The sequence below is a fragment of the Odocoileus virginianus genome, chromosome 14 (assembly GCF_023699985.2).
Source record: "Odocoileus virginianus isolate 20LAN1187 ecotype Illinois chromosome 14, Ovbor_1.2, whole genome shotgun sequence".
Lineage (NCBI taxonomy): Eukaryota > Metazoa > Chordata > Mammalia > Artiodactyla > Cervidae > Odocoileus > Odocoileus virginianus.
In genome coordinates this window covers 8,892,077-8,910,734 of record NC_069687.1, presented here as the reverse complement: position 1 = coordinate 8,910,734, position 18,658 = coordinate 8,892,077, and the positions used below count along the sequence as shown (strand labels likewise).

The following is an 18,658-nucleotide window of genomic DNA, read 5'->3' as shown; positions in this document are numbered from 1 at the left end:
GCGAGACTAGGTTATTAGTGCAAGTTGTCTGAACCCAGAAAACACTGGGGCAGGCTGCCAATCTGGGAGGAATTTCCTGGTTGCATCTGTTTTATTCTGCCTTGCCAAAGATTTGGCTTAAATGCATGAATCAGATTTTGCTGTCTATAGATAAATGTACAGAGCTGACTGCAGCTTCTCTGTGTAATCCCAGACTAATGCCTAAGATTCTTTTTACCCCTTGACAGCTGTACTGTCTTGTTTATTTCAAATCCATTTCTCTTGCTTGGTGGCAGAGGGAGCCTCCTAGGAGGTAGCAAGCGGAAAGTGCCCCAGTGTCCCCAGAGAAGCAAAGTGCACAGTCCAAGGGAGCTGGGAAAACTGCAGAGGTTTTCCTATTTTCACAATAAAACTCATACGGTGGCAGAAACTGAAGTGCAGCTATTTATAGTTCTTGTTTATCCTACTGGGTGGAACCTCCATATTTTGGTTGTAGAAAATATGAATGGTTTTGACTAAGGGGTGCTGCCCCTGGCTCCTTTGGGGATATTCATTAATCACGATTTATGCAGTGTGGCGCCTTTATAATATTTGCAACAAAATCTGAATTCTGAAACTTATCTGGCCCCAAGGGTTTTGATTTGAGGTCAGGGGAGATACTGGAGACTGTGAGGCACAAAGGCACGTGTGAAGATAACGTCAGCCGCGAGGGCTCGGGGCCTGGAGGCACAGGCTGCCTTGTTCCTGGGTGCAGGTGGGAGGTTGCTACACCTTGTGGATCAGTTCTCATTGTCACACTCATCATTATCACGGCACCTGGCGAGAAGCTTCATCTGTGACCCTCTCTCTCTCTCCTTCCTCCCTGCCTCCCTCTTAAAGTCACAGCTGGCCAGTGCCTGGCCCCGGGCTGGGTGGCAGGGACCCACATCACAGCACAGGGCCCTGCTCTCTGCTCCACTGGGTTCACCTTGGGAGGCAGCCAAGGAGAAGGCTCCCTGGTACCCCACAGCCAGGCTGCCAGGTTAAAGAAGCCGTTGGCATGCACCCCAGGTGCTGTTCGTTGTTGTTTTTGTTTAGCTGCTAAGTCATGTCTGACCCTTTTGTGACCCCATGAACTGTAGTCTGCCAGGCTCCTCTGTCCATGGGATTTCCCAGGAATGGAAATATAGGAGTGGGTTGCCATTTCCTTCTGCAGGGAATCTTCCTGACCCAGGGACCAAAGCCACATCTCCTGAACTAGCAGGCAGATTCTTTACCACCGAGCCACCAGGGAAGCCACACCCGAGGTGCTTGCTACCACCAAAAGCCAGCATTATTTTATCAGCCTTGGAAGTCTTGTAGAACCAGTCCGTTTTGAGTGATCAAATGAACACTGCTTATTTATACCAACATCTTAATGCTTTAATGATTTACTCAGCCCTCAAAATCCTGTGGTGTATTTCTTTTAATTGTTAGAGGGAAGACCTCTTTTAGAGCTAAGGTCACTGGGCTACTCCCTTGGTGATCCTTCCAAATTCTAAAATAAAATTCCCGTCAACTATTCCTGACACACATATCTGAGAATCCAGCTGGAGAGGCAAGTGTTAGTCGCTCAGTCATGTCTGCCTCTTTGTGACCCCATGGACTGTAGCCCGCCAAGCTCCTCTGTCCATGGAATTCTCCAGGCAAGAATACTGGGGTGGTTTGCCATGCCCTTCTCCAGGGGATCTGCCCAACGCAGGGATCGAACCCAGGTCTCCTGCATTGCAGGTAGACTCTTTACTGCCTGAGCCCCAGAGGGAAGAGGTAAATGGAACTTAAAAACCTGTCCATGGTGAGAGTTGGAACAGCACGTGCCCAAGTTCATCTTCTCCAAGCTCTGGAGTCAATGCCTCGGACATTATGGTCCCTCTTGCAGTAAAGTGAAGTCACACTTTATAAAAAAAGACTCCAGTTTCTTTACAGGGGTGGCTGCCATTGAACCTGTGCCTTAGGTCTGTATTTTTTGAGATTTCTAGGGAGATGTGATGAGAGTCCTGCAAAGAAACCCAACCCTTGTCGGCATCTGCCAGGAATGGCCATAGAGAAAGTTGATGGATTCTTTTCCTGTGAAATTTAATTCATAGACTCTGGAAAGTGGTCTCAGTAAGGTGCTCGCCCCTTCTCTCTCTTTTGTCTGCCCTCAGCTAACTGTTCTTATCCTCTAAGACTCAACTCATGGTTCCACCAGCACTCTCAGTTTGGCGTGAGATGATTTAAGAGGTACCTCTTAGCCTGAGCCCTGTCTTAATAGGGAGAGACTGTTTACTACTTTTCAAGGTCATTCTGGCAAATGCTGGGGAAAGAGCCCATTTGATTGAAAACACCAGGTCCACCCCCTTCACCAGATCTGGCCCAACCAACTGGTAGGTAACAAAAGCAAATCTTTGAATTGCTCCTTGCAAGCCTTCGAGGCTCTGGTGCCAGAGGAGCCCTGTGCATTCCTAAGACGTGAGCTCACCCTCCCACCCCTGCTACTGTAGACTGTGCCCGCCACACTCAGCCGGTGCTGGCAGCATCTGTTGGGCCTCCATGTGCACCAGATACTATGTCAGGTGCTGGGGACAGTGTAAACTCACCATTAACCTTGACCTTGACGGGGTGCTGGGCATGTAAGCACTTCTGCTGTATCACGATACGTGGGAAGTCCTCAGGGAAACACAGCTGGGGAAGGGTCAGTGCAGGGAAAACAATGGAAAGAAAACCCGTGAGCCACCCTCGAAGCTGGCTCAGGTTTTCAGGTCATACGGGCAGGAGTTTGAGAATTGCTAACATGCATGATCAAACTCCTTAGAGCCTGAGTAATGGTGAGGATCCTTCTAGAATTCCGTCTCGGCTTGGAGCGGCCATGCAACATGTTTAGATTGGTATGTCTTCCAGCGTGAAAGGAGGTGCAAACAGTAGTGACACTGTGATCCAGGCCTCAAGCTGGACTGTCCCAGGGAGTCAGGGACATGTAACTGTCCCCAGGACCACAGGGGCCAATTCTGTCTTCTCTCTGCTGGTCTGGGAGCAGGCAGGGGGGGCTTGGCTGCTTTGTTTCTTCTTCCCAGAAAGAAGCAGCAAGACAAATATACAGTGCCTTCTGCCCTTGTGATCTGTTTTGAAAACAGTGATGCAGAAAATGTTTGGTATTTACCTCACTAGTAATTGTTTCAGGAACTCACAGCCCTGTTACTGAACCATAAAGATGTTGCTTTATGCTGAGGAAACTTAACAGAACATCTTGAGCTTAAGAAGAACTCTTTGGCTGGGGTTTGCTGTAGGGGATACAAATTATTTCTTTTAAAACAGTGTTTCAATCCCAATTGGGATTGACATATATACAGTACTGGGCATAAAATAGGCTTTCCTCCTAGCTCAGTCAGTATAGAATCTGCCTGCAATGCAGGATACCCAGGTTCAGTTCCCCTGGAGAACGAAATGGCAACCCACTCCAGTATTCTTTCCTGGAGAATTCCATGGACAGAGGAGCCTGGCAGGCTACAGTCCACGGGGTCACTAGAGTCGGACACGACTTAGTAACTAAACCACCTCCGTGCATAAAATAAGGCTTTCCAAGTGACTCAGTAGCAAAAGCATCTGCCTGCCAAGGAAGGAGACATGGGCTCAATCCCTGGGCTGGGAAGATTCCCTGGAGGAGGAAACGGCAACTCATTCTAGTATTCTTGCTTGGAAAATCCCATGGAGGATCCCAGCAGGCTACAGTCCATGGGGTCACAAAGAGTTGGACATGACTTAGCACACAGGCACAGCATAATACACATAAAATAGATAACTAATGAGCGCCTGCTACAGCACAAGGAACTCTCCTAGTCTCTGCGGTGAGCTAAATGGGAAGGAAATCCAAAGAAGAGGGTGTCACCAAGTTCCAGGTCTCTCTGCTCACCGCCTGACAGGCCAGTGAATCGGAGACAAGGTGTTGCGGCCAGGAATACTACTTTATTTGGAGAGCTAGCCGACTGAGAGGGTGGCAGACTAATGTCTCAAAATGACCGTCTTATCAGTGTCTGGATGCCAGGTTCTTTTATGGATCAGAGATGGGGGGGGGGTGAGGAAGCAAAGTGAAAAGGCCATTAATCTTGCAAGTATCTCCTAGAATGGCAAGCCTCAGGCAGGGGAGGTGTTAATTTCTTCCTGCCATCTACTTTGAGGACAGGGTGCTATATGAACAAAAGCAGTTTGGTTTAATGGTCAGGCACAGGGGCAGGATTCTCAGAGGATGCCCTTTATGTGTGATTATAATAACAAAAGCAACAGAAAGCAAGTCATAGAAACAGTTCCAACGTGGAGTCAGCAGTGGCTTTTTCCTGTAACAGGGATATACATACATATATATATACACATGTATGTATACTGATTCACTGTGCTGTACAGAAAATAATACAACATTGTAAAGCAGCTGTACTCCAGAAATATTTAAAAACAAACCAAAGAACCCACAAAAAAACAAAAACCAGTGTTTCAAGTTCACACTCGCATTCCACCCTCGCCTGCCTCCGTGAGAGAAGAAGCAGGGATACCGGTGATGTTTATCTGTGTGCTTGGTCGAGTGTCTCATGTGGAACACGGCCGTCTGATTCCCCCGGGCGAGTGATTCTCAGCCAGGCACCCACTCCTCAGTAGACTCCATGCCCCACACCTTTCCAGGTGGCCCCCTGGGTGTCGCATTTCTTAGTCTAGGGTCCTTCTCTCTGGTGTCCATCGTAACAGCTCCACCATCGGATGCGATAACCGAGGCTGTGGACAGTGCAAACCCAGGCGACTCGTACCCTCTGCTCCAGAGACCACGTGGCCCACATTCCCTGGAAGAGCGCTGGTTTTAAACACTGTTTCCCACTGTCACACGAGAGCTTCTGCTTGTCAGGCAGTGTGTTCTAGTTTTCAACAACAAGGTGCAAATCAATGGCAGGGTTCCCTCACCTCTGGCACGTGACCCAGAGAAACCCAGAGGAATCGGGGCCCTGAGTCCACTTGCGTGTAGGTCAGATGTGTCCTGAGCCCCAGGCCACCCTCTGGAGTTAGGCTGTGTTGGCGATGCTGGGTCTGTAGAACTCAGCCCTCTGGCTGTCCTGGCGTTGTTCAGTGTTTATTCAACACACAGGCCCAGGCACAGAGGGTGGTAAACACCCCCATGGACATCTGTGCCACTCTGGATCCTGACAGCACCAAGTCAAGCTCCCCAGCCAGAACCTGCTCTTCCAACTGAACTGTCCACCTTTCCCAACCCTAAGGAAACTCCTCTTCCTCTGGGTGTTAAAAAAAAAAAAAAATAGGAAAAGGGCCCCTGCCTCTTTCTCTCTCCCAACCTTAGTTTACATCCCAAATCCTTTACGCTTGTGACGGTAATTCACAGCTGCCGTTGACTGAGGGCAACCTTCATCTCTTCTGAAATGTGGCCACACTGTCCTCACACTTTCCATCACCCACTCAGAATAGATGTGCCTTCCGTATGGGTTTATTTGTCCAATGGTGGTGGAAGGCAGGCACTGGGCGGGGTGTGTTCATGCCTGCCATCTCAAAATACAGGTTCTTCTTTCATGTCTTAAACACTGAGTTTACATTTGGACTTCTCTGGTGGCTCAGTAAAGAATCTGCCTGCAATGCAGGAGACCTGGGTTCATTCCCTGGGTGGGGAAGATCCCCTGGAGAAAGGAATGGCAACCCACTCTAGTCAGTACTCTTGCCTGGGAAATCCCACGGACAGAGGAGCCTGGTGGGCTACCGTCCATGGGGTCGCAAAGAGTCAGACATGACTGAGAGACTAACAGTTTCACTTTCAAGCTTGCATTTAGCCCTAGTCCCCCCAGGAGCTCAGTCCTCACCAGCCTGCTGAGAGCTCAGCCGCTGCACTGGTTCAGGTTCAGTTCTTCTCCCAAAGCCCCAGGCACAATCCACGTCGTGGTCTCCAAGTATTGCCTCATGGTTACAGATTACACTTCCTCCAGCCACAAGAATGTGCTTCTCTGCTTTAATTTTTGCAAGTACTATGACCACCATCCAGTCTGCCGTCCACACGGTGACATAGTGATAAATCTGCTTTCGTTCACACACTAGCCTCATGACAGCTCTCTCCTGGAGTCCCACCTCGTACGCAGCGTGCCTAACAAATAGCACTCCCCGGATCTTCCTGAACCCCTGTGAGATCCAGGGGTGACGAGCTCCACATCTCAGATGAGGACGCTGAGGCTTGGGTGCTACCTGGCCGTCAGAGAGGGTATTTTCTGTCTGCCAGCCCGTCTCTCCCAGCCCCATGCTTCTGCATGCTTACTGTTGTGCTTGTCGTTGAGTGTCTCAGTCTCTCTGCGACCCCGTGGACTGTAGCCTGGCTCCCCTGTCCTTCACTGTCTCCCGGAGTTTGCTCACATTCATGTCCATTGGGTCGGTGATGTTATCTACCCAGCTCATCCATCCCCTTCTCCTGTTACCCTCCTCACATGTTAATATCGGGTACCATGAATGCATCATCAGTGGCAAAAGGAGATTATCTGGGTGCCTCCATGGAAAGCAAAGGACCCTCAGGAAGGCGATACCCAAAGGGAACACTGGAAGGGAGGGTGGCGATGAGAGCTTTGGGGTCTCTGCCCTTCCTTCCCCACTCGGAATCCTTTTTGGTCAAATTCAGAGAGAGCCTTTGGTCCCCTGCTGGTGCTCAGGAGCAGCCCTGGAGGATCCCATCCCCATCGGAGGATCGGCCTATGGACCTCCTTCCTGCCGATGAGGACGAGCTTGGTTTCCCTGTGGTTGTCATGGAGACGGGCCGCAACTGAAATAAGGAAAACCCATTTCTGGAACATGGCGCTGACCTGTTTTCCGGTTTGGCATCTGGGGAACCTCACAGGTGTGCCCTATTGGTCTCCAGGCCCAGCTCCCCGAGGACTTGCATCTTTCCCGCGGCCCCTAACCCAGAGCGCTGCCTAGTGGGTGTTAGCGGAGAGGAGGAGGCATGATGAGAGGTGGGGGGGGGGGGGTCCTTACAGCTGCCGCCCAGGCATCAAGTGGGAGACGCATCTGATGTAACATGAGGCCTTCCCAATTCTGAGGCATGTTGGGTGCTTAGAGTGTATACGTGTATACACACACATATTCTTGTTGAATGAATAAACCAGTGAAACTGATGAATCAACAAGTAACCCAACAAATGAAACTGATGAGTCAAGAATAAGCCTTAGGGTCCTGAACAGTGATTTCTCGCCCCGGCAGTGACCTGGACTGTGGGGGGAATCAGAGCTTGCTGACTGTTCACCATCAGAGAGTGAAGGCTCCAGCCAGCGCCCAGCCTGCACCTCCCACGACCGCAGTGACCCTGACGTGGTCCCTTCCGCTGTGCTGCGGGCTAGCGGGATATTCCCAAGAGCTTGCTGTCAACACGTGGGAGAGGGTGGGAGCTGCCCAACTGAACAGAAGTTGTCCTAACTCACGCGTTGGCTTATTTCAAGTAAGCAGAATTGGCAGTGCGTTTAGTTTTCTGTGTACTTGACTCTGCCTCTTTTTCTGTTAGTTCTGGAAAAGGCAGGAGGGCGTGGTGCTATCTGAAGAGGGTCCACAGAGGCAGGGTTTTAATCAGGCTGCGGGTGAATCTGCAAATCTGGAGACCACTGAGGACCGCGGCTTATCTCTTATCGTGTACACCGGACTGCCTGGGGAGAGAGCCACGGTGGCTATCAGCTCACGGAGTCCCTCCGCGCCGTGAGCTTGGAGGGTGGATTAAGGATGTAATTACTGGGGAATCTAGCAGCAGAGAAATCCAAAAGCTCTCATCCATCTCTCTATGTACTTGACTTTAACCTGAGCTGTGACTGGTCCTCCCAGGCCATGTCTTGACTTTTGTGAGAGGCAAAGCTCTCACAACCAAGACAGGCTGGCTGACAGTCTCCAGAGAGCAAGTTAATCTGGGTTTCCTCTTTCTTGGCTAGGGTCTCCCAGAACCAGCCTAGAGAGAGCTGGTCCCACACAAAGCCAGCCCTCTGCACCTCCCAGGAGGGGAGTAGACCCAGATCAGACGAGGGTTTTGGTATCTGTGTTTGATTTAACATCAGTGTGTACCTCTTTCTAATAGGAATTCTATTAACAGTCATCTTGTCAGATTTTTTCCTACTTACACAATCATTTTCCTTTTTATAGCCATGATAGCTGTCTTATAGAAAATACATACTTTGTACTTTGAACTATGAACCCCCAGCTCATTATAAAACATAACCTTGACCCTGAAGACAGCCAACAAGATCTGATTTCAAGCTATATAGCCCACAAATATCTTTTTTTTTTTTTAGCACCTGTCTAGTCATCATTAGCTATTCACTGGTGAAAAGTGTTAGTTGCTCAGTCATGTCCAGCTCTTTGCAACTCCATGGACTGCAGCCCACCAGGTTGCTCTGTCCATGGGATCCTCCAGGCAAGGAGTGGGTAGCCATTCCCTTCTCCAGGGGATCTTCCCGACCCAGGGATCGAACACAGGTCCCCTGCTTTGCAGGCAGACTCTTTACCATCTGAACCACTAGTACTTTCCTACATTGGAATTCAAAATAATGACACTGAAACAAATGTGTTCAGAATCGAAGATGGGTTAGTTCATTGTAAGTGCTCCTCACTGAAATGAGCTAACATTTAGAATATTTAATACATATGAAGGATTGATACACAGGTTGTCGGATAATTACATGAAGTGTTCTCAGGTTAAGGTCAGAGAAAGTCTCTGTGGTAATGAACTGATTTTGCCAGTGGAGGCAATATCCTACTGTAAGCACAGTTTATATACATTATTTGACTTGAACAGCTGTTCTATACAATAGGAATTGCTCCCATTTTGCAGATGGACATGGAGGCTCAAGGAGGCTACTCCTCTGAACTAAGATTTGAACCCAGAGCGCTTTGTCTCCAAAGCCCAGCCCTCAAACGCTCCGTTACACAACTTTGCTCTCTGCTGCTGAGTCTTCACAGCGCTTGGTAGAGACAGCAGCAGAAGGCAGTGCTTATGCTCGGTTCAGCCCAGCATGCGCACACACACACACACACACTGGCCTGGAACAGCACCTGTTCAGGACCTTGGCTCAGCCCAGCATGCGCGCGCGCGCACACACACACACACACACACACACAGGCCTGGAACAGCACCTGTTCAGGAGACACACACACACACACACACACACACACACACACACACAGAGGCCTGGAACAGCACCTGTTCAGGACCTCGGCTCAGCCCAGCATGCACGCGCGCGCACACACACACACACAGAGGCCTGGAACAGCACCTGTTCAGGACCTCGGCTCAGCCCAGCATGCATGTGCACGCACACACACACACACACAGGCCTGGAACAGCACCTGTTCAGGACCTCGGCTCAGCCCAGCATGCACGCACGCGCACACACACATACACACACACACACACACACACACAGGCCTGGAACAGCACCTGTTCAGGAGACCAGGCTAGGACACACACACACACACACACACACACACACACACACACACACTGGCCTGGAACAGCACCTGTTCAGGAGACCAGGCTAGGCCACACACACACACACACACACTGGCCACACACACACACACACACTGGCCTGGAACAGCACCTGTTCAGGAGACCAGGCTAGGCTTCCCTCATCAGACATGGTGACCACTCTGTATCGTGATGAATGCAGACACACACACACACACACATACACACACACTCGCCTGGAACAACACCTGAGAGTCAGGACTGTGTTTATCTTATCCTCTTTGCATCCAGCACTCTGTATCGTGATGAATGCAGACACACACACACACACACACACACACACACACACAGGCCTGGAACAGCACCTGTGTAAGAAATCCTTAGGATGCAAGCTAAGAATGAGAGTCAGGACTGTGTTTATCTTATCCTCTTTGCATCCAGCACTCTGTATCGTGATGAATGCAGACACACACACACACACACACACAGGCCTGGAACAGCGCCTGTGTAAGAAATCCTTAGGATGCAAGCTAAGAATGAGAGTCAGGACTGTGTTTATCTTATCCTCTTTGCATCCAGCAAGGGAGAGAGAATAAGGTGAGAGCAGAGGGAAGCCGGAGGAGGGAACACTATCAGGTCACACGACGAGACGGTCCTGTGTGTAGAGACTGGTAGGAAGCTTAGAGTAGCTTTCTGGAAACACGTGTCTAAAGGGAAGAAGGGGCTTCCGAGGCCCTAGTAAGGCAGCAACCACTGTGGCTAGAGTGTCTGTGGGACACTTGTTTACACGTAGGCCATCCTTGCCTTACACAGTCAGTACTAGGGGCAGCAGTCTTCTCGAAATAAGCAGGTGGTGAGGTGCTGGCATCTGGATCAGCAACCAATCCAGTATCTGTGGGCAGAGTGTCATCTGGAGGGCAGAGTTTTGGGAATTCCTCTGGCATGGAGACCCGTGTTTAGGACAGACTCAGGAAAAGACTGGGTTGGACTTTGTCCCAGAATCACGGCCCCCTGGGCCTGAGTCAGGGAACTGGAGACACCATGGCTGATGCTGAAGCTTGGTCTTCTTATTGAAATGATGTGAACACAAACTCAGACTTTGTCCCCCAGAGAAGCACCTTTGCTCACGCCCTTAAAAAGACATTACAGGAGACCTCCCTGCTGGTCCAACAGTTAAGAATCTGCCTTGCAATGCAGGAGTTGCAGGTTTGATCCCTAGTTGGGGGGACCAAGATCCCACTTGCTGTGGAGCAACTAAGCCCAAGCTCCGCAACTACTGAGCCCGCACACTGCAACTAGAGAGAAAGATCCCACAAGAGCAACAAAGACCTTGAGTGCTGCAGCCAAGACCTGATGCAGCCAATTTTTTTTTTTTTTAAGGATTTTGCAAACTCTGAATGCCAAATCCTGGAAGGAGTTGGATTCCTGATCATTTTCTTTAGATCTAGAATTTCTCCTAAAGCCCTTGAGTCGTCCTTGGTTTCCCTGCAGTCAGAATCCCTGAACAATAACCTCGCCCTTAGGGAGAAGGGGGCACCCCCTAAGATGCCCGTGACCCCTGCCTACCGCGGACCTCCAGTTTCCTGGGGGAAGTTTCCCGGGCTTGGCAAGCTGGACAAAGCCTTGCTGGCCTGAGAGCCGCAAGCTCAGAGGACCAGCAGTGCCATCTTGTGGGAGAGTTCTCGAAGCGCCTGACATCAGGCCGAAGGAGGGAGGCAACCTTGACTGCCACACTTCGAAGGGTGAGAGACAAAGCAATGCCTGGGTGCAGTCACATGTGAGGGCTCCCTCTGGTCACCAGCTACGCTACTTAGGATTCTGGTGTCCAGAAAACTAATAGCTTTAATAAGCAAAGACCAAGCCAGAAAGATATTTCAAGAATTAACAGTGGCCGGAAAGGATTTTGCTTGCCTTCTGTTTACTAGGAAATGTATTCAACATCACCCCAGGTGGGATATATTTCTCGGTAAACTCCGTAAGAACACAAAGTCACAGACTATAGCCACAGCTTCAGCCTCTAGACCACCTCAAGGCTCGGTCCTCCCAGCAAGGAGATGGTTTTTCCCAGGAGTCTGTCGCGGGACCTGAGCCCAAACCAGCGCACCTCCGTCACTAAGAGATGAGAGGCTTGCATCCCAGGCACTCTGTTGACGACAGCAGATCAAGCCAAGCCCCTTCCTTCTCACTTGGCTGTGGCATCATGTCCTTCCTGTTACACACGTGTGTGCACATGCTCACACTCAGGTCTCACCTTAAACTCCGCCTCTCAAGGTCTGCTCTGGCTTCCTTCTACAAAGTACCCCCACCCACCCACCCACCTGCACCCTGCATCCAGGGTGTTAGCCGCTTGTCAGAAAATAAAATCGAGACTCTGATGCAGCTTTCTGGGTCCGAGCATTCATCAGAGCCCTGCTGCCTGATTTCCAGGCAGCTTTGACTTTTAGGGAGATTTTTAGGGTACAGTCCCTTTCTGAGCACTCATGTGCTTTCTCACCGGGAAGGGCGGAGCATCACGTGGTGATGGCTCTCAGGCCCCCACGTAGCCGACATGAGGGTGCTCCCGCCACCACTTCCGGCGTCCCCAGCAGCTTCCTTCCCAGCTTGCTTCCTGTGCTGTGACCACAGCTGGGGGTGGATGAGGAGCTGGTGGGCTGGTAGAGCCACCTGCTGGAGGGCAGCTGCCCCACCTTAAGCTCATGTGGCCTCATCGCTGTCCAGGCTTGCTTCCAGTCTTCTGTGGGCTGAGAAACTAACAAGCAGGCCGTTCCAATCGGGTCAGACAGGAATCCGACTGAGGACCCAGAGGGCTTTTTTTCTTCAAGTGCATGGTTTGGTGACATCTGTGTATGTATTTCAGATCCTCTTTTTGCTTACCTGGAAGCTCCTCTGTCCTGGATCAATAGGGTTATTCTACATGGCCAGGGTATCTGAAGATGAGACAGAACTGAACCAGCTGTGAATCAGCAGTGGAGATGTCGGAGGGGCTGGGGATGTCCTCGTTCCCCCAACACCTACCATTTGCCAAGTACTTGCTATGTGCTAAGCAGCGTGTGTATGTGTAGTACCTGGTGAGAGAAGGTCCACTGCCACCCATTTTACAGATGAGGAAACTGAGCCTCAGAAGGTCAGATGCCAGCCCACCCACCAGTCATTGGCAGAGTTGGGATGGTCTGACATCAGAACCCACACTCAACTGGCATCCACCTGCCACCTTCCTCTGGGCCTCCTTCTTAGGCTGTGTAGACTGCATTTTGGCTCAATGGATAGTTTGAAACCAAGCTTTGTTCCTGAAGCTTGGGAGCTGAGATGTGGGCAATGGTGGGGCCCATAAACCAACACAGGGCACGGAGCTGAGGGGCCCAGACCTGCGTCCTCCAGGTTGTGCTTCCAAGGACCACGGACAAGGTTCAGCCTTTCCCAGTCGACGTGCCTTCACCTGTAACAGAGGGCTAGCACCTGCTGAAGAGCATCAGATGCATTAATAACTTACATGGAAGTGCTCCATGCCCTAGTTAAGTGCTAGAGACATAAATGATGGTTTTCAAGGGGAAAGAATGCATTACCAAGTCAGAAAGGAAGTTCTGAGGCCGATTTGAATACCTTGTACTGTCTGCCTGGATAACGAATCCTCTGACTGCATGTAGATTACTTACTTGAAAAATCTGTACCTCTAAATTGTGTGTAAAATCCAGAACCTAAAAATAGAGCCTGTTCCATGACCCAGTTCTCAGCCCTGAAATGAGGGCAACAGGCTAACGCTCTGGGCTGCCCTTGTTCCAAGTCTGGCTCAGAGCGCTTCTCCACTGTGCAGGCATCAGGTGACTTACTGGACCTCTCTGATTTACTGTCCCCTCACCTGTAAGCTGGGCTTCCCAGATGGCTCAGCAGGTAAAGAATCCGTCTTCAATGCAGGAGACCCGGGTTCGATCCCTGGATCGGGCAGATCCCCCTGGAAAAGGAAATGGTAACCCACTGCAGGATTCTTGCCTGGGAAATCCCATGGTCAGAGGAGCCTGGTGGGCTACAGTCCATGGGGTCATAAAGAGTCGGACACGACTGAGCACCTAACACATACTGACAGGTGGATACTGGAAACCCACGTGCATCAAACGTTTGGCAGCCACACAAGCCACGTGTGAGAGAGCTGCAGTTTCTGCTGATGTATGGGAGGGCTGCTGCTGCTGCTGAGTCGCTGCAGTCGTGTCTGACTCTGTGCGACCCCATAGACGGCAGCCCACCAGGCTCCTCTGTCCCTGGGATTCTCCAGGCAAGAACACTGGAGTGGGTTGCCATTTCCTTCTCCAATGCATGCATGCATGCTAAGTCACTTCAGTCGTGTCTGACTCTGTGCGACCCCATGGACAGCAGCCCACCAGGCTGGGAGGGTTACGGGGGCTCTAATTCCAGCTAATTCCATCAGGTTTGCCGTTCCTTTAAATTTAAGTAAATATGGTTTTCAAAGCCTGGAAAGGCTGAGGATGTGGGGAGGGCAGGGACGATATTTTTCACTGTCTCTGTTTCGTGAAAGTAATGTTGCTTCTTCAAACCAACATCTGTCAGAATGATTCTCATCAGATTAAATAAATCCTCAAAGCCGCTCTCACAGTTTATAGAATCTTGGAAATGTAGGTTATGCTTCACGTGGAACCCTAATGGAATTTAAAACAAGTGTGTTTTTGCAAGCACAGCTTCGAGAGCACACGCTTTCCTGGGGTTTGTGAATTTAAGCTACCATGTCTCAAGGAGTTTAGGGAATGCTTTTACTACAGGAAGGTAATGGACAATCACTGACCAGTTTGAGATGCTGTTAATTGAAGATGGAGAAGACTAAGTCTGATGAAAACCAGCACTGTGCACACTCTGCCAGACGTGTGAACAGAAATCGCTCTTAGATGAGACACGAGGGGCTAGCCTCCAGTCCGTCACCTTTGTGCAGGCAGTGGCCGTGTGTTCTTATGGTCGGTTATGGCCTTTTCAGTGTTTTAGAGGAGATTGGACTTTGTTGCGGGCAGTGGATTTTATGCTTTAAAGATCTTGAATGATCAATACAGATGTTTATTATTCCCTGCCATAAGAAAGCTTATTCTTAAAATTAGTTGCTACATCTAATCACAATGAAATATCACTTCACACCCACTGAGATAGCTTCTATCAAAAAATAAATAAATAAATAACAGGAAATAATTCATGGTGAGGGGACTTCCCTGGTGGTCCAGTGGTCAAGGCTCTGAGCTCTCAAAGCAGGGAACATAGGTTCGAGACTGGTCAGAGATCTAACCGGTCCATCCTAAAGAAAGTCAGCCCTGAATATTAATTGGAAGGACTGGTGCTGAAGCTGAAGCTCCAATGCTTTGGCCACCTGATGGGAAGAACTGATTCATTGGAAAAGACCCTGATGCTGGGAAAGATTGAAGGCTAGAGGAGAAGGGGGAAACAGAAGATGAGATGGTTGGATGGCTGGGAGATAGCGAAAAACAGGGAAGCCTGGAGTGCTGCAGTCCATGGGATTGCAAAGTGTCAGACACGACTTAGCAACTGACCAACAACAGGGAACTAGATCCCAAGTGCTGCAACTGAAAGCTCCTGCGTGCCGCAGAGAAGATGGAGGATCCCAAGTGCTGCAGCTAAGACCTGCCCTCGCCAAATGAATAAATTAAATAAATAAATGTATGCTTTTTTAAAAAGTGGTGAGCCCATGGAGAAATTGAGCCCATATGCATTGCTGGTGGGAATCTAAGATCTGGAAATGCTGTGGAAAGCCATTCGATGCTTCCTCCAAAATATTAGAATCCAGAGCATTGTTCTCAAGCTTCCAGTGGGAAACCTTGGCTGTGAAATCCCTGGAGGTGGAGCTGGTGGGTGATTTGGAGCAGTCAAGGCAGGGTGTGCTTGGATTCCAGACAAATCCAAACATAATGACATCAGAGACTTACACTTGGGCCAAACTTACTCATCCCTGGCTGGCTGTTTATCTCATAACCAAGCCATATTTGTTAAAAAAAAAAAAAAAAACAAAAACCAGTTAACCACACCACAAAAACTAAATAAAACAAAACCATCATGTAGGGAAGATTTCTGTGCTGCTTAGTAAGACTTGAAGTCCTTAGTCTCATGAAACAACAGAAATTACTTGGGGGAATATCAGGTGTTTTTGCTAAACTCTTTGGGATTAAAAGACACTTGTTCCTTGGAAGAAAAGCTATGACCAATCTAGACAGCATATTAAAAAGGAGAAATATTACTTTACCAACAAAGGTCTGCCTATTCAAAGCTATACAGTAGTCATGTATGGATGTGAGAGTTGGACTATAAAGAAAGCTGAGCATTGAAGAATTGATAGTTTTGAACTGTGGTGTTGGAGAAGATTGTTGAGAGTCCCTTAGACAGCAAGGAGATCCAACCAGTCCATCCTAAAGGAAATCAGTCCTGAAAATTCATTGGAAGGACTGATGCTGAAGCTGAAACTCCAATACTTTGGCCACCTGATGTGAAAAACTGACTCATTGGAAAAGACCCTGATGCTGGGAAAGATTGAAGGCAGGAGGAGAAGTGGAAATCAGAGAACGGATGGCATCACCGACTCAATGGACATGAGTTTGAGTAAACTCTGGGAGTTGGTAATGGACAGGGAGGCCTGGCGTGCTGCAGTCCATGGTGTCGCAAAGAGTCAGACGTGACTGAGCGACTGAACTGAACTTGGGATGTAACAGTGAACTTTCTGAATGCTGGGACTTTTGCCAGCAGCAAAAGAAAGCTAAAACAAATGATTTCCTTCCAGGGTGGAGCAGCAGAGCTGGTGGGAGGCGGGCTGGGCAGCTCAGGGGTGACGATTCCACTGTGTCTGCCCACAGGACCAGCCGTAAGCCAAGCCACCAGCTTCTGAGAGCTGCCTTCACCCCACTTTCCGCCCTCACTGGCCGGCCTTGCATTCACCTAAAGCTTCCAGGTCCCCTTATCTCTCATTGAGACATTTCGGAGGCTTGAGCACCTGTGTACTGCCTGTAACTGTGTCCTGATGCTTCTAAACTATGACACATGCAGTTATTTTTATAAAGGCATGTGTGTGCGTGCTAAGTAACCTCAGCCATGTCCTACTCTTGTGACCCCATGGACAATAGCCTGCCAGGCTCCTCTGTCCCTGGGATTCTACAGGCAAGAATACTGGAGTGACTTTCCACACCCTCCTCCAGGGGATCTTCTTGACCCAACAAATTGAACCCATAGAAGAATTTTTAATATCTTAGAAGTATGCTTGGCAGATACTAAGTGCTGCATGCAGACTACAAAACAAGGCGACTCTTTTGGTAAGACAAAAGGAAATTTAATAAGGAAACATGCATCTCTCTATCCACAGAAAGGAAGGCTGGAAGGACATCCCACATGTTAACAGTAGTTCTCTCCAGGTGGTAGAACTACACGTGATTTTAATGTGCTTGGCTTGTTGCTTTTGAACAATGAACATGTACTGCTTTCATCCTAAATCCTGTTCCCTCAGTATTGGTGACAGGGTGGGTCAGCTCAGTATGATGAAAGAGTGTAAAAAATAGCAAGAGCTTCACAAGGACCTTACTTTTTCTTTTCTTTTTTTTTAATTTTTTTGGCTACACCATGGGGCATGCAGGATCTTAGTTCTCTAAGACAGTGAAGTGAAAGTGTTAGTCTCTAAGTCTTGTCTGACTCTTCTCTGACCCCATGGACTGTAACCCACCAGGCTCCTCTGTTCCTGGGATTTCTCAGGCAACAATACTGGAGGGGGTTGCCATGCCCTCCTCCGGGGATCTTCCTGACTCAGGGATCGATCCTGAGTCTCCTGCATTGTGGGCAGATTCTTTACCCTCTGGGCCACCAGGGAATCCCCTCAGTTCCCTAACGAGGGATCAAACCCGTGCCACCTGCAGTGGAAGCATGAACCTTACGTTTTTGATACTTGGCATCCCAGAAGGGCCAAGAGATTTGCATTGATCAGCTCTGGGAATCTCACTTGTTAGAAGCTTCTGGAAGCTGAGGACTCTGGCAAGAGAGCACCTCTCAGCCCAGAGGACCGGAGGCCCCTTGCCTGGAGTCTCCTGTTCATCCTTTGTGACCCTGCCCCTTCCCTGCTCCAGGGATCACCCAGGTTCACAGTCTGCTGAGACCAAAACCACTGGGCTTGCCCACAGTTAGCTGAAGGATTAACCAAAAACAAAAAGTGCTTTTCAGCGACACGTCCTCTGCTACAGCATTCTCCCCCTCTGCCTGAGCTCAGCCTCAGGAGGAAGGGGACCCCCGGGTGTCCAGAGGATGGCGGCCAGCGGGTGATGAAATAACGGGAAGAGGCGTGCTCCTCCCGCCCTCCGGGGGCTCCTTGTTTGTCATGCAGTCATGAAGTCAGTCTCCCCATTCGCATCACCTGTGTGTTCCTTTCTGTGAGTCATGGTGGTCCATGTCTTTTCCTTCTTGTCTTCCAGTCCACCCAAGCCGACCGTGTTTATCTCCGGAGTCATTGCCCGGGTAAGCGCCCTTTCGTCATTTCAGGGTCTCAGCACGTGATCTCCTGATTCCTCCTGTCCTTACTCCACCCCATGCATCCACTCGGGAGCCGGGGGGTGGGGTGGTGGGGGGCTCTTAATTGCCCCCCTGTCCACGGAACGTGCTTCTGTGGTCAGGGACAGACGGGGTGGCAGCCAGGAAGAGCCCGCAGCACCTGCCCGCCTCTCCTCCCCCCTCTGCTGTCTTCTTCCTCTTTAGACTATCCACAGGCCAAAGGGTTTCTGGGGGAACTGTGAGCTGACAGTGTTTTTACATTTTTTAAGGGTTGAAGAAATTTGAAATAAGAATTACACGGTGATACCTGTGAAGTGTTAGTCGCTAAGTCGGGTTCAACTCTTTTGTGACCCCATGGACTATAGCCCACCAGGTTCCTCTGTCCATGGGATTCAAAACAATGATAAGAACTGCTCTAGCAGAAGAAAGCCACCCAACACCCAAGCTTAGTTCTGAGTGAGTCGTGTGGTGCCTGAGCCCCTGGTATGGGGGCAGAGATGGTGAGCTTTCTCACCTTCTGGAAGGTACATGGGTCTCTGTGCCCCTTTGAGCTCCCCAGAAAGCCTCAGGACCACCCCACAGTCCTAGGAGATGGGTTTCCACCTTCCAACAGGTTCTCCACTCCACCACCCTCCCACTCGCACAGGCAAGCCAGAGAATGCCGGCTTTGGGTCTTGCTCATGAACTTAC

General features: G+C 49.8%; 1 protein-coding gene across 3 annotated transcripts in view; it reads left to right on the top strand.

The window, feature by feature from the left end:
• Positions 1 to 18,658, top strand: part of DAP (death associated protein) — a 98,448-nt gene that overhangs the window by 43,505 nt on the left and 36,285 nt on the right. Inside the window, exon 3 of one of the 3 annotated variants that reach the window (XM_020884067.2) lies at positions 17,893 to 17,935. The exons of the other annotated variants lie outside the window; for them this stretch is intronic. Coding sequence (XP_020739726.2) covers positions 17,893 to 17,935 — 43 coding nt within the window. The remainder of the gene's footprint in view (positions 1 to 17,892; positions 17,936 to 18,658) is intronic. 3 annotated transcript variants of the gene reach the window in all.